At 37.8% G+C, this 17,083-nt stretch overlaps 1 protein-coding gene across 1 annotated transcript; it reads left to right on the top strand.

Annotated features, from left to right (window-relative positions):
* Nucleotides 11,696–15,314, top strand: LOC109826400 (pentatricopeptide repeat-containing protein At1g05750, chloroplastic-like). Its single transcript, XM_020393433.1, is given in 4 exon segments — nt 11,696–11,781; nt 13,632–13,847; nt 14,010–14,234; nt 14,236–15,314. Coding segments are annotated over 4 exon segments (1,164 nt in total). The 3' UTR covers nt 14,873–15,314.

Genomic DNA, 17,083 nt, shown 5'->3' with positions numbered 1-17,083 from the left:
TACGAAGGGCGTGGAGGCAAGGAGACGAACCTAGCATCTTGTGCACTCGGCTTTCAAATATCCTAGCTTGGGTATTTGAACTACAATAAAGCTTCTACCACGTGACGAAGCTTATTCGCAATCTTGTTCGAATCCTCAAGAGAAGAGGACCGAACTTTAAGATCTTGGCACACTCGGCCTTCAAGCAATCAAGCATTTGCTCGGCCTTTCAAGCATTCTTAGCTTAGGTACTCGAACTTTGACAAAACTTCTACCACATGACGAAGTTTTTCCGCAACCTTGTTCGAATCTTCAACGGGAAACATACTTGACTTAAGCATCGAGGGAGACATCCTATCGCCCCCAAAAAAATCCATGTTAAACAAAAGAGATATCGAATCAATTCTCTCTTCTTCTATGTGAAAGTGATTTCCAATTTGTAACACAAATTCACTCAATACAAATTTGAGATCAATTTTTACGACCTACACAAAGCTATAACCATAACAACTAAGTTGTAACCATGTGAACTAAACAATGACCATAACGACTAAACATTAACCATAACAACTTAGACATAACCTTAACAACCAATCTATAATCTTAACAACCAAGCCATAAGCTTAACAACTAATCCATAACCTTAATAACTAAGCTCTAAACTTAACAACCAATCCATAACTTTAACAATCAAGCCCTAACCTTAGCAACAAATCCATAACTTTAACAATCAATTTATAACCTTAACAACCAAAGAATAACCTTACTAACTAAGTTGTAACCTTAACAATGTTGCCTTAAACTTAACAACAAAGCCATAATCTGAATGCACAACATTATAACAGACATTCCAAAAGGGTATCATCCAAAATATATTGTTAGATGCTAATACAAAACGTTACTAAGTAATACATATATTTAGCAACTAGATAGACTCGTTGCAAGTTTGTCGATTGTGACCTTCCATGTGGTAATAGGAGCACTGAACAGGATGGGTGTTTAGTGACCTATTGTTTAATCGTCAAGTACATGGTCTTCCACGACTTTTTTTGAGTAATGGGAGGCTTTAACAGACGGTCTTCTAGTGGTACGACATGCTTCTCGTAATCTAGAATAGGAAAGAGGATTGGTTCATAGGTTGCTCTGAATGCTTCAACCATCATAAACCAATCACAATATTGATAAATGTTGTGTCCCATCCAGGTAATTACACACAAGCGTGCTTGTAAGAAATGTAGGTGATATCCCAAGACCTGCATGAACATATCTGATTCTTCAATCGACATGGTAAGTTTTATTAGATTCAACTTTCACAATGTCTTCTATCGAATGTTTAATAAACAAGCAGCTTCCATGATGAATATTATCACTCAATACTATCTCCACTTCCGGACACAAGTATCCAGACCATTTCGTTACTATAAGCCTTCTTTCATGCATTCACTCCATGATTTACTTTCATATTGTCTCCACCAAAGGTAAGATTCATAATATTCATGCCTTTCTTATTCGACTGTTGAAAGACTCAGCAACGTTCGAAGTAACATGGCCATACCTGTAAATCACATGAAAAAATTTCATAAGTTTCCTGTAACCTTAAAAACCAACACCTAACCTTAACAACGAAAAGGTAAACGTAACAACAAAACTCTAACTTTAACAACAAAAAGGCAAACTTAGCAATAAAACTCGAATCTTAACAACGAAACAATAAACTTAACAACAAAAATCTTGTTAGCCTCATGGTTATGAGCCTACTCCCAAATCTTGTTTTGATGATTATAAATAATTCATAACATTGTATATCGAGTGCTTGCATTTGTTTTGTTAGGTAATCTACACAAATATCTTAGTCGGAGATTGGATGGAATTGAGCTAAATGATCATATCAAATGGAGGTTGGCGGAATATTAGTATGAAGCTATTTATAATCAAGTTATATTCAAGATCAAGTTTCATCCACAAAGTTTACCAAGAAGAGCTTATTGAAGATTTAGACATCTTGGGTATATTTTTAGCTTAGGTGTTTATACTTGTGTGTTAATACTTTGAGCTCAATATCACACATACACACAATTCTTGTTTTTAAGTGATTTTGAAAAAATATTAAGTTATTAGTTTTTAGACTTAACAATCATTATATACATCTTTTATTAAGTCTATAAAATTATTTTATAAGGTTTCAAAATATTGTTTAACTCAAAAGTCAAAAATTAAGAAGTTTATATACACATGTATTTATAAGTTTTGCAAAATAGTAAGTTTTTACAAATACGAACTGATATTTCAAAAATTCCTTCTTTAACATGTTTGTTTTCATGTTTATAAATGTTTCCCAAAATTTTATTAATTTTGGAGTTAATTTGTTATGTTTAATTGAATTTACAAAATCAAGTTTTAATAAGTTCATGTTCGTGCATGTATTCGTGCATTGTTTTTTGCAAAATAGATGAGTTCTCACAAATGGAAAATGAAAATTAAGAAATTCTTTTTCTAACATGTTCTATTACAGGTTTATAACTATTTTTCAAAATTTTATTATTTTTGGAGTTGATTTACTATGTCAAATTGACTTTACAAAATTGGGTGTTTTAGTAGTTTTTAGAATCTAAAATATCTGTGTTAAAATATTTATTTCTCAAAAATGAGTACTGATATTTTAAAACTTCTTTCTCTAACATGTTTATCTATATGTCTAAAACCTTTCCTCAAAATTTCATTATTTTAGTGTTGATTTACTATTTTTAATTAATTTTACAAAGCCAGATACGCAAAACTTCCATAATCTGCCAAAACTGTTCCAACAGCTATATCATCAGTCGATTGATGATGTCATCAGTCAACTGATCAGTTTTATTTAGCCTATAACGGCTAGTTTTTCTAGTTTTGTCATTTTGAGGTTTTTGTGGGTTTTTGGCTAGTTTTGAGAGGCTATAAAAAGCCTTATACTCTCATTTGTTTGCCATGGAAGTTTAGAACAAGTTTTACAAGTTTATGAGAGTTTGTTTCAAGTTTTTAAGAGTGTTTTAGTTTATGTAAAAAGAGGTTTACAAGAGGAAGAGATCATTTCTTTGGTGTTTGGGCTTCAATCTCATTCTCTCTCGCTCTTGAATCTTAGAGAAGTTTTTCTAAACTTATCTTCTAGCATACTTACATTTTTTATTCGTATATATATTTGTGCTAGTTTGATTTAAGTTTAGATTCATTTTATTTATCATATTCACACACAACCATTGAGCTTAAAGTATTTTTATACATTATATAAATTGGGTTGGTGGTGTGAGTGAGTGAGTCTAACTTAGTTCTCATCTTGTATTAGAGAACAAACCATTTTTGTTGAGCTTTATTTGTGAGATCACTTTGTAATACACTTGTACACCGAGAGTGTGTGGTGAGAGACGAGGTCGATTCCAAGAGGAGTGGCATCAGTAGTAAAGCCTAGAGAGGTTATAAATTCGAGCACTTGAAGAAGAGGACACGGGCTGGAGACCAACGCTTAGAGAATGTAGAGTGTGATTACATTATGAGAGTTGTAGGGTTTTCGGTGAGCTAGAAAACCAAGATTATGTGGAGAGGTTCCGTCTTCCAAACCGGGTGTGTTGATATAGTGGAGATCTCCTCAAGGTGAGGAGTGGATATGTAGGTCAATGGTTAACCAAACTCCATGATCATATTGTGTGTTTGTGTTTGTCATTGGCACACTTATTTTTGTGTTCATCTTATATCGCCTTGTCTCATTGTTTATTTTGCTCACTATATTGTTTACTCTTGTTTGTATATCCTTGCATATATCTCATTGTGTATCTCATTACTAGGGTATTGCATTAGTAAATTTTAAATTGGTATTAAATCGGATTAGATTAGCATACACCCTATTCACCCCTCTCCCCCCTCTAGGGTACTTTCAACTCTAATTTTAACAATGAAAACCTAACCTTAATAATGAAAAGGTAAACTTAACAATAAAACTCTAACCTTAACAACCAAAACCTAACTTTAACAATGAATCTATAGACGTAACAATAAAATAATAACCTTAACAACAAAACTGTAACCTTAACAATCAAACCCTAGCCTTAACAACAAATCTGTAGACTTACTATAACCTTAACAACTAAAATATAACCTTAACAAATAAAGTTTAAATGATGTTATCATACCTTATACCAGAGAAATAAGCATTTGCCCATCACTTCGGGGAGTATTTCATTACAGTAACAAAAGCCCTTTGATCGATCGATGTCAATTCTTGCATGTAATCATCTCATTCAGAAATTGTGTACTTATAAGCCGCGGTTTGTAATAAATCACCCAAAATTTGAGAAACATTTGCATTGTGACCCAACTTCTTCATCTTTTTTTTTTAATTCTCGACTAGATACAGAACACACATTGAATGGAAAGTATCTTGAAAGAATTTCTTGACACCTACCCTAATACCCTTGTTGGTATTAGACATCATTACCAGTTGATGTGGAGGATTGTAAGGCTTTTTCCAATCATATAGTATCGTCCACACTCCTTGTAAGAGCCATTTCTAATTATCCTCATTCTCCTGGTCGCATATGCAATAAGCAAGAGGAAATATTCATTGGTTGTCGTCATATCATGTGGCACTAAGGAGTATACCTCTGTAGCGGTCTTTAAGAAATGTTTCATCCAAAAACAAGAGAGGCCTACATACAACGATGAACCCTTCAATATAGGTATTATAACTTATGAACAAACCCCTAAAACTTTCGTCATTAGCATCAATAGCAACACAACTTCCTGGATTAGTTGCTAGAACCATGACTTCATACCTGCATAAATATAACAACAAAGCAGTAACCTTAGCAACCGATTCACAACCGTAACAACCAATAGATAAACTTAACAAAAAATACATAAACATAACAACTAACTGATAATTCTAACAACCAACTCATAACCTTAACAACCAAATCATAACCTTAACAACCAACGCATAAACTTTAACAGCTAACGCATAACCTTAATAACCAAAATATAATGTTCGTAATCAATACATAACCTTAACAACTAAAACATAAGGTTATCAACTAATACATAACCCTAACAACTAAAAAAAGAGAATAAAATAATTTACCATCTCAGTGAATCATAAGCCTCATCATCATCACCGAACAGGTCCAGTTGTGCTCTCTCTTTGTTTTTCCACGTTTTACAATAGTTAATCTTGATGCCATAATATGAGAGCAAGTCATTCTTGATATCAATTGGACAAAGATCTGGCCTAACCTTCAAAATATATTATATTTGGCTTGCAATGAACTTTCTTGATGCCCTTGAGTTGTCAACATTAGCTCCGTGTTGATCGCAAGTGTGGGTAGAATAGAAATTTTTTATAGATATAATTGAGGAATTTCTGAGTGGGGAAGCAAACAACATCCAAGGGTAATCCATCGTGTCCCTGAATTGACAATAGACTCTTATACGTTTTTGTTCATTATGGTAAAAATCATACTCAAACTTTTTCGCAATTGAGTAGTATTGAAGTGTTAATCTAGCTTCAACAGCACTACCAAATTTTTGATCAATTTCACATATGGTTGTGTGCCACTCAGTTGGAATGTTGGTTTGGTTGTTAATCATATCTTCCATCAACATGATCGAGCCGCCAGTGAGATTGTCATTAAGAATACACTCATCATTACATGTTTGGGTGAGCGTAGCAGCTGCACATTGTGATTTTTTTATCAGGAAAGTCCTGTGAAAGTAAAAAAAAATACATTAATACTTAACAGCCAACCATAATCTTAGCAACCAGGTCATAAGGCTAACAAAAATGCATAAATATCTGCTAAGGTTAACAACAAATCCATAACCTTAACAAAAACCAAGCTTTAACCTTCACAACAAACTCGTAACCTTAGCAACAAACTCAAAACCTTATCAAAAAACTCATAACCTTAGCAACCAAGTCATAAACTTAACAGCAAACTCATAATCTCGGCAACCAACTTAAAACTATCTCATAAAGGTTGACAACTAACTCATAACCTTAACAACCAAGTAATAACATTAACAACCAACTCATTGAAAGATCCTAATGTCGCTATGAAAGAACCCAGAGGGGAAGTGAATAGGGTTTATGCTAATCTAATCCGACTTAATGCCAATTAAAAACTTAATTAACAAATTATTCTTGCAAGATAAATATACAAGAGTTATGTGCAAGAATGAGCAATATAAACAAAGAGCAATATCCTAGAAATGAGATATATGGTGAAATATATGCAATGATATATAAACTAACACAAGGGTGAAATAAACAAGTGTAAATAATATAGTGGATAAACTAAATAATGAGACAATGACAATATGAGCAATGAACACAAGTATAAATAAACGCCAATGCAAACTCAAACACAATCAAATGATCACGGAGTTCGGACCTTCCGTCCTATGTCTCCGCTCCCTACTCCTGAGGAGAAATCCACTATCACACCGGGTTTTAACGATCACCCGAAAACGTTTACACCTCACAATTCGGTTTTCTAGTTTACCGAAAACTTTACAACACACAAAATTGCACACACACTCTACACCCTCTAAGTGTTGGTCTCTAGCCCGTGTTTCCCTCAAGTGCTCGGAATTATGACCTACCTTTAGGCATTACTACCGACACCACTCCTCTTAGGACAACCCCGTCTCTCACCATACACTCCTCTCGGTGTACAAGTATGATACAAAGTGTAACTCACAATTACGCTCAATTACAATAAAATATTCTCTACAATAGGTGAGAACTCAAAGTAAGCTCAATCTCACAAATCACAATCCCACAATCCAATATATGATGTATGAAATGCTACAAGCTCAAATAGGGTGTGTGTGATAAAATGAGTCTAAACAAAATCTAACTCAATTAACAAACTAGCAATGATTATATATAAAAATTAAAAATGAATTGCTAGAGAATAGAGTTAAAAAAACTTCTCTATAAACACAAAAGGAGAGGATGAAGAAGATTGAGGATGAATCCCTCAATTGACAATGTAAGCTTCCTCCTTTGTAAACAAAACCCCAAACTTAAAACAAACTAAACAAACTTTTGATCTCTTTTAAAACTTGTTTAAAACTCTCTCTAGTTGTTAGAAATAGTTAATGCAAAGGGGTATTTATAGGCTTGAAGAAACCAGCCCAAGAAACCAACAAAATCCCATAAAAACATTAAAATAATCAAATCTGGAAACTAGCCGTTACTGTACAAACGACTATATATAAGTCGACTTAACAGGTGACACAAGTCGACTTGACAGAAGGAAAAACACATGCAGAATGACAGTTTATAAGTCGACTTATAGTCGACTTAGTACAAGTCGACTTACCATTAAAACAAGTTGACTTCACAGAGAAAAAATGCACTTTCTAGAGCATTTCATAAGTCAACTTATCAACCCTGATAAGTCGATTTATGAACATGCACAGACATTGTGCATGTCCAAAATCTGACTTTTCAAGTGCATTTAAAAATAGTAAATAAATTTCAAAAAATATAAAACTTTGGAAAAAGTTTATAAGCATGAATATGAACATGTTGGAGAAGGAATTTTTCAATTTGCTCTTATCATTTGTGAAAACTCGGAAATATTCAAAAGTGCTAAAATACATGTTTTTCAAATATGTTGTTTTTACCATTTTAGTTCAAATCAAGTTCTGAAAACTTGTGTAATCATTTTATGGACATAATAAAAGATGTTAGCATGGTTTGTATAGTCCAAAACATATTTGAATGTATTTTTCATAAAAACACCTATTTTCATGAAAGTTCACAAATGTAATGTGTGTGTATATTTGAGCTTATAGAATTAACACACATTATATAAACCCTAAACTTAATTTACCCAAGCTTGATAGACCTTCATTTGTAGCTTGTCTTGGTAAACATGGAAGAAGCTTGAACTTGGATCTTTGACTATTATGCATGGGCTTCATTCCACTATATCCTTCCATCCTCCAATGGATATGATCGTGAAAGCTCTAGTCCATCCATCCTCCAATACATTATTTGTCTAGAATACCTAATAAGGAAATATAAACACTAGACAAATAATATTAGGAATTGTTTGTAATCATCAAAACAAGATTAGAAGATGTAGGCTCATAACATGAGACCTAACACTCATAACCTCCACAACTAATGTATAAGGTTAACAACCAACTCATAATCTATCAACGAATTCATACAAAAATTAAAAGTGAAATGCTTACACATTTTCTGGAGAAGTTTGGTGTTCTTAGAAGTTGAGGATTCCCCGGTGGAGGTAGCATACACGTTTATGTCTGTAAATCCATTACGACGATAATACTCGAACATCAACCTCAAGTCATTGTCATTATCATTTGAAAAACTAAACTTCTTTTCCCTTTCGGATATGTATTTCAATGAAAGAGATTGCAATGGTAGTTTAAGCCTTTGGGATACTTGATATTTCAAACTAATGATTTCTGTAGACTCGTTGATAAGTACGAAGACACCCTCACTCTCTTTGTTGCTTTTCGTGTTTGTAACCATGCAAAGAATGGATCCATCCGTTATTTTAAAGAAAAGTAGTTGAAGAATTAAAGATGATTTATTGAGGAGAATTAAGTGGCCGGGAGAGAGTAGTTGGGGTAAGCAAAGGGCGAGGAGATGAATTTACTACGGGGGAGGAGAGGAAATTGTTAGAATTTGGAGGGAAATGTGGGTTTTTCATCGAAAACCACATTCTAATCATCATTTAATGCTTACAGTAGTATTGTTCACTCTCCGGTAACCAGCTTGATAAAGTGACCGGCTGCATGAGGGCATTTTGGAGAAAGTTTTTTATTTTTACACGTCGGGTCTCGTGGGGGAAAGGTTTTGTGGGCTAAAGGAATTTCGGGATAGTTTTGGAGGGGTTTGGGGCCGTTGAGGGGGGGGACACTTGTATTGATTTTTGGGGCCAGAAGCAATTTTCCCTCCATAATTTAGAGAGCGTTTGGTAACCAAAGTCTTTCTTTTTGTTGTGTTTTTTTAAAAAAACACTATACCAAGGTGTTTATTTTTCAAACGGTGTTTTCAAAACTGGAAAATTTTGTCAAACTCAATTATTATGCATCCTTGCTCAATTACATGCAAGACACGGTCCAATAATCACAACACAGATTCATAGTTCAAATAATATCTTGAATATGCAACATAAGTTGAATTAATTGTAACCAAAATAATATCTTCTACATTGACCAAACTACTAGCGATTTTCATGAAGCAGCTAAAATTAACCACTCATACCTTTGCAACAATCCTCAAAATGATATCTTGATGTTATTGAGTCAGCTTCCCAAGACCCACCAACAGCTCACTGTAAACCCTCCATATCTCCGAGAACGGCAGCCCGATATCCGGCCGGTGCTTGACTCGCTTGTTCACATGACTCAAAATCTCGAGAACCTAGGAACGGAAAGTAGGAAGGGGTTAGGGTTAGGGTTTTGGAGAAACCCTAGAATTTGGGGGATTTTACTAGTTTTGCGGACGGATTGGGAGGGAGAGGAGAGTGAAGAGATGGAGTAAGGGAGGATCTTGAGGAGGGGGGAGGAGAGGTTGGAGTCGTCGGCGACTGGCGTCGAGAACGGGGGAACTTCGCCTCGAGCTCGGAGTCCCTGCTTCTCTCCCGTCGGAGGCTGGGAGATAGGTCTGCGGTGACGATCGTCGGGTAGGAGGTTGGGCGACGGGTCGGGGCGGCGACGAGGAGTGGCTGCGATGGTGTCGGGGCGGAGATGGGTTTGGGGAGAAAAAACCACGGAAATCTCAAAACACCAATATGGTGTTTTGAGATTTCCGTTGGACTTTTTATTTTTGTATACGGTCAGCTTAAAAAAACGCTCCACTTCCTAAACGCATTTGATTGATTTTTTTAAAAAAAGACACGGAAACAAAAAAACACTTCACTTACCAAACACTCCCTTAGGGCTTGTTTGGATTGAGGGGAATAAGGGTGGATGGAAGTTAGTGGAACCATTCATCTTGTTTGGGAACATTTAGGAGGTGAAGTTATTCACCCTAGTTCCCCTTGGTTCACCCCCGATAGTATAAAATTTGTTACCCCAAATTGAGGTGTAAGCAAGGGGAAGGGAACTCTTTTCCCTTCCCTTCCATTCTCTCACCTAGTTTCCTTAACTTCCCTTAACCCATTGAAATCCAAACACACATTTGAACCGATCAGCCCCGAAGCACCCCGGTATCTGCCCATTTCCTGCTTCCCCATTTCGGCAAGTCCAACTGACGCAGCGTGGAAGTTATAACCTCGGAATCCACCAAGGGTGTTCTCTGAATCCACAAAGAACGATCTTCGAATCCACGAAGAACTTCGAATCCACGAAGAAATATTGAAAAGAGAAATTTTATTGATAAAAAGTTATGCCTCTATGGCTTACAAGACTCTTCTTAAATAGAAAAAGAAACAAGACTCCTACAAGGACTCTAATTCCTACAAGGACTCAAACTTTACCAAAAATAGTAAAAGAATTCCAAAAATACTAAAACTCCTAAAAAGACTCCTTATGATTAGGAAAGTCCTCCGGTCAAATCTGAGATCAAATCGGATTTGTTTCCTAAACAAAACAGACTCCTAAAATTGAATTTATTTCCTAATCTAAAAGACTCCAACTTTATTACTAAAAATAAACTAAAGGCTGATTATTCTTTGGATTTTAATCAATCTGGGTATAACGTGATAATTGAAAAAATCTGCAATCCTGGTTGGCGTCGCGTCTCGTCGAGATAGGCGATTGTACCATATATAATATGTCAAGAAATCCGCCTTCGGAATTGTAAGATATGATTGTTTCTCTTGCGGAAGGTATAAATCTGTATTTATCTGCGTGAATGTCCGAAATATCCAATAAATCTTTGTTAAGCGTCCTATCATGCAGTCTCACCCTTGTTGAAGAATCTCGTCCTCAGAGTTTATTTGCTTGAAATAGTAACTTCATCGATAAATAGCTTTCTTAACTCACATCCGGATTATCAGCATCCGCTTATACTTAGTAATTGATTATTCTCCATTTGTGTGTTTTGCCTCTCTCTTGTCTGAATGGTTTTCAAAGGGTTCTGGTGTATGTTCTGGAAGATAATGTAGTCATTGGGCGAAGAGAAATCCTGTCATATTAATGAGTACTCGTCAATGCTATAAACCCAGAATTGCAATCAAAATAGATAAGGCCTTTTCCAGGAAAATCATCAACGTCAAGGCTCTTGAGAAAGAACTTGTCTTGGCGATTGTTTTTGAAATTTTGCTCCAGAGATCCCTTGTGTTGGCAAATCCCAATTGAATGTGACCCCCCGTACTCATATTCTCAGTGCTGTAAATTGAAATGGTAGACTTGGGATGAGCTGGCTTCTAAAGTAAGCTGGCTCTCCAATACTCCTTTGCCCGCTATTGTTTTTCTATTTATCATTCCCTCTATCGGAAACAACCATCGAATTATACAATATCACTTTTAACTCAACTTTAATAATACTCATGTGTATCATCCCATCCTCACTATCATATCAGCCATCATGAATCTCATGGCCATATCAAGTGTTTTGCTGCATAGGAGAATTTCAGTAGACGCAGTGCTTCTTTTAAAACAACATGATAGACCTCTTCAAGATTGTCTATCAAGTTTTCTGTAAAGCTTCGTTGTTTGTCACCAAAGGTTTGCTTCATCTCAGTAGTTTTTAATCTAAATGGCTCTTTTCTGTAAGAGACTTAAGCACAAATTCGATGTTCATCTTTTCTTGAAAGATAGTAACATTGTCTCTGGCTCCTATGGGTAGCTCCAATTATTGAATTGCATGGCCTAACCTAAAACATATGACAAGGTATCCATCTCGACGCACATCGCACGAACACATCATCAAAATAAGTTCGACCAAGTGGAAAAACGCTATCCGACACTTCTCCATCCCGTTCTGCACAACATTGTCCATACTAATCCAGTCGATCAATGGTAGAGGAGGTGGGTGTTCTCTCTATCTCAGTCCTAACTTCTCGCACCTATGTAAACGCCGAGAGACAAGATTCTTGCTGGCTCGTGATGATCGCAATATAACATTACAAATCTTCTGCATCGAACGAGGTGCATCTGCGTGCGAAAGGATAAATTTGTTTGCTGCCGGAAGATGGTTCTTTTTCTTTATGGCTTCTATTACTACTCTTCTCAGACTCTAATGTCCTGCTAAGATCATTGTCCCTGTTGACTTTATCATATGGAGTTGGATCACGTCGTTGGCGACCATCACAGCATGTTGAAACTCCTACCCGTATTCAGACGCTCCGCACTGCCTGACGCAAGCGGCTCTAACGGCAGTCTTCATCTGATTAACACCGTCTTCAGCACGTCGGACTCAGTTCGAGAAATAGGGGCTTCAATCACCGTGCCATCGAATCGGAACGGAACAAGACTCTGAATACCAAATTGACGGGCAGCGCGAAGTGATAACCGTCGAGGGATCCACCAAGGGTGTTCTCTGAATCCAAAAGAACGATCCTTTCGAATCCAGCGCAAGAACTTCGATCCGACGCAAGATAATTGAAAATGAGAAATTTTATTGATAAATAGTTATGCCTACTAGGGCTTACAAGACTCTCTAAATAGAAAAAGAAACAAAGACTCCATACAAGGACCCTAATGTCCCTACAGTAAGGACTCAACTTTACCAAAAATAGTAAAAGAATTCCAAAAACTAAAAAACTCCTAAAAAAGACTCCTTTATGATTAGGAAAGTCTCTCGCGGTCAAATCTAAGATCAAATCGAATTATTTGCCTAAACAAAACAGACTCCTAAAATTGATTTTATTTCCATAATCTAAAAGACTCCAACTTTATTAGCTGAAAAATAAACTAAAAGCTGATTATCTTCGATTTTAGCCAAATCTGGGTATTAACTGGATGAGATTGAAAAAATCTGACAATCTGGTTGGCTCCGTCTTCGTCGGATAGGCGATTTTAGCATATATAAGTATGTCAGAATCCGCCTTCCGGATTGAAAAATATATTGTGTTTCCTTTGCGAAGTATAAATCTTATTGTATCTGTGAATGTCGCGATCATCCAATAAATCTTCATGTTAATCGTCCTACATCCAGCCAACGGCACCGGACAGCTGCTCTAATGCTTCTTCGAACTCTCATCCTCCACTCCATATCCCACCATTCCCTTCCTCTCCTCGCCAGAAACCCAACAATCGCAAACCCCCTCAACTCCTCTTCTCCCGCACCACCAACGTCGTTCCTTAACCTCCTCTCATCGCGGCCTGCCGCCCAGCCGCGGCCTCCTCTCCAGAGGCCCGCCTCCACCTTGTCGCCTCATGCTCCCCTCCCCATCCTCGCCAACCCAACCAATCACCTCCTCACTCTCCTTCTCCTCCTGGCTGACTTCTCCTCCTCCTCTCCTCCCCCCTCGCCTTCCCCTCGGCCTCTCCTCCCACGCCCAACCTCCTCACAACGCTATACCCCTCTCATCTCCCGACCACGTCGTCGCTCCCTCCTCAACCACACCGCCCTCTTCTCGACCTCTAGCCAAGGCCACGCCCCAACAGCTTGCCCGCCGAGTGTTCGACCGCGACCCGTGAGAAAACTCCTTCTCTTTCAACGCCAATGATCGCCGGCCACATGCGGCCAGCCCGAGCTCGCATCAGGCGGTCTCCCTCTTCCGCACAGTCGCCGAACGTGACAAGGTCTCATGGACCGCCCTCATTGACGGCTTCGTCAAAAACGGACTCCTCGAAGAAGCCCTGCACCACTTTCAAGAAATGCAGCTGACGGCCCAGATTGTGCCTGATTATGTCATGATTATCTCTATCTTGGCGCGCTTGCTCAGGGCATGTGGGTGCACCGATACGCGATGAGCCGCGGCGGCGATCTCTGTGGTAACATTCGGGTAGCTAATTCTTTCATTGACATGTATTCTAGGTGTGGGCGCATTGACCTCGCTTGCCAGGTGTTTGATGGCGTGGATACCTCTAGAAGGACAAGGGTCACTTGGAATTCAATGATTGTGTCTTGGCGCGCTTGCTCAGGGCATGTGGGTGCACCGATACGCGATGAGCCGCGGCGGCGATCTCTGTGGTAACATTCGGGTAGCTAATTCTTTCATTGACATGTATTCTAGGTGTGGGCGCATTGACCTCGCTTGCCAGGTGTTTGATGGCGTGGATACCTCTAGAAGGACAAGGGTCACTTGGAATTCAATGATTGTCGGATTCGCCATCAACGGCTGCTGTCGTGCTTGATTGTTTTAGTGAAATGCAGAAGATGGGTGTCCAGCCTGACGGCGTTACCTTCACCGGAGCTCTGACTGCTTGCAGTCATGCTGGTTTGGTCGATGAGGGACTTAACTACTATAAACTTATGCAAAGGAAATATAGTAAGATCCCGATGAGAATTGAGCATTATGGGTGTGTGGTTGATTTGTTAGGCCGAGCTGGGCGGCTAGAGGAGGCAATGGACTTGGTGGAGAGAATGATGCCGGTGATGGGTCCGAATGAGGTTGTGTTGGGCTCTCTACTTGCGGCTTGCAGGATGCATAAAAACGTCGGTTTGGCTGAGAAGTTGATGGGCTGGTTGGTGGAGCTGGAGCCTGACACAGATTCGAATTTCGTGCTGTTATCTAATATATATGCGGATGTCGGGAGATGGGATGGAGCTGTGAGAGTGAGGAACATGATGAAGTCGCTCGGGATAAAGAAGAGTCCTGGATTCAGTGGTGTGGAGATCGACGGCAATTGCCATGAGTTTGTGTCTGGAGATAGGAGGCATATGCGATCGGAGGACATATATGATGTGCTAGAACTTCTCAGGTTTGAGATGAAGATGCGTCGTTATGATGGCTATGATTGTGAACTTCAACCATTTATCGGTTGATCATCTGACAGTGGATGAACAGAAAGTGCATTGTTCTCTATACTATTGACAACATATGGCGAGGCAAAGAAGAGGCCCTCGTTCAATTAAACATGTAGAGATGCAGATGCCGATGCCGATGCCAATGAAGTGGGTTCTTCAGGTTATTGCTCGGCAAGTGAGGGGCAGCAAAAAAGGTTTGCATATATGCAATCCCGAAAGCCGTCATAAATACTGAAAGCAGACGTGTTACCTGATTGATGGACCGAGGTGTGACCCTGTCATTGATACAAGGATCTAAGATTGCAACAGATTTTGAAATTTCTTGATGTGGACCTTGGGAATCTGGTGTTGGAGTTCTCGTCTTCTCAACTACTGCTCACTATGTATTTGTGGACTTTCTAAATCCCACATTAGTGTATTTATAGTCGTCTAATCAATGAAGGGTGTTGCTACAAGGAAATGTCAGGTGAAACTATTAACATAGGGTGTTGCTAAAAGGACTCAAATAAGGGACCCAAGGTATGGGACAGGTGAGGTGTCACCATCCGGTTGCATGATGCACCATTCATAAATAGTGCATCATACAACCTGATGGTGACACCTCATCTGTCGCATGCCTTGGGTCCCATATTTGGGTCATTGTAGCAACACCCGATTAACATATCCGTGACAAGTTCAGAGTTATTCCCCTCTAGTAGGCTAAAATTCTGAAGCAGTTTACGCCTAATGTTTTCCCTCATTTTTATGAATTTTAATCTGAGTTTTTTATGCAAGGTCAGATATGCTCACGGGATCGTCCCATATTTTCTTACTAGTTTTGTAAATATTCTTTTGGTTTTTTTAGTATTAGTCCCTTACATCTGAGCTATTTTGTATTAGTCCCTCAAATCTAAGTATTTTGATATTAGTCCCTCAAATTGCTTTAAGTTGTTGATTTTAGTCCTTTCAAGTTAGTGGATGTTAAATCTATAGGGGAATATTCTGTTATATATACCTGTTGCATTTATGGGGCAACTATGCCCCTCACTAAATTAAAATTCATCAATGCATAATTAGAATCTAATCAAATTAAAATTCATCATTGCATAATTAAACCCTAATTAAGATTAAACCCTAACTCATCCCCAAAGTTACTACAACCCAAATCTTTAAATTCTAATCAAACATACAAGAGAGAGGATGTCATGTAGGGCCTGTTTGGTTCATTTCCTTCAAAAAAAAAAGGAAACACAAAACCATGATAAAAACCATTTAAGTACATTTTAGAGAGTTTTTCATATTTGATTTTTTTGGTTTGTTTCGCCTTGAAATCATAGGCTGTAAAAGCATTGTTTCTCATTTTTTTGGTTTGTTTCAACATCTAAAAATCAAGAAATCTGATAAGCATTCTTCATTTCTTCTACTTCCTATGTTTGGTAGGCAATAAAAAATAATGAGAAATGTTGTTTAAGGTCACCAAGGTGAGCTTACCACTCACAAAAGACAACAAAGTTTTTATAATACCAACATAATTTTGAATTAATGGACCCAACGGTTATGTATGGGCAACGGTAAAAAAAAAGAGCAACCAACAGTATAAGTTGCATATATATAAGCGTTGTAGCATGAGTAGCTATCTTCAACTCAATGTTAATTTTGTTTTGTAGAGATTGCATTATGTGAGCAAAGCTTTTCATCCCAATGGTCTCAATCTCAAGCATATTTGAGCTAATGCTTTCATCCCAAGGGTCTCAATCTCAAGCAACCGTGGTAACTTGTTTTTGTAAATTACTAACACCATTAATCCCAAGGAACATTTTCTAGAGCGCTAAATCCCAAGGAACATTGTCAGTTTTCTAGAGCTTATTTTCTGCTGGTTTTAAACGAAACAAACAGATGAAAATGTTCCTTGGGATTTAGGGGCTGTTTGTTTCGTTTAAAAACAACAGAAAATAAGCTCTAAAAAACTGACAATGATTTTTGTATTTTCCTTCACAATCAAGTGTTTGATTTGCAAAAAAGAAAGTGAGGGAAATTAAGAGGAGGTGCCAGCTAGGCAATTTCCACAGAAAATTTTCCGCTCTCAAAATCCCGAAATCGCCCGAAAATGTTCCTCTCTTAAAAACTTCTGAGGTTTTTCTAAGCTTTTTTTTTTTGTTTTTTCCTTAATTTATTCAGTTATTAATTTTTGAATGAGAGAGGGCGATGATGGTGATCGACGTCTCCTCCTGCGCTGCCTCGGCCACTTCG

This window comes from Asparagus officinalis, chromosome 10, assembly GCF_001876935.1.
Source record: "Asparagus officinalis chromosome 10, Aspof.V1, whole genome shotgun sequence".
Taxonomy (NCBI): Eukaryota; Viridiplantae; Streptophyta; class Magnoliopsida; order Asparagales; family Asparagaceae; genus Asparagus; species Asparagus officinalis.
This window is presented reverse-complemented; position numbering and strand designations above follow the sequence as displayed.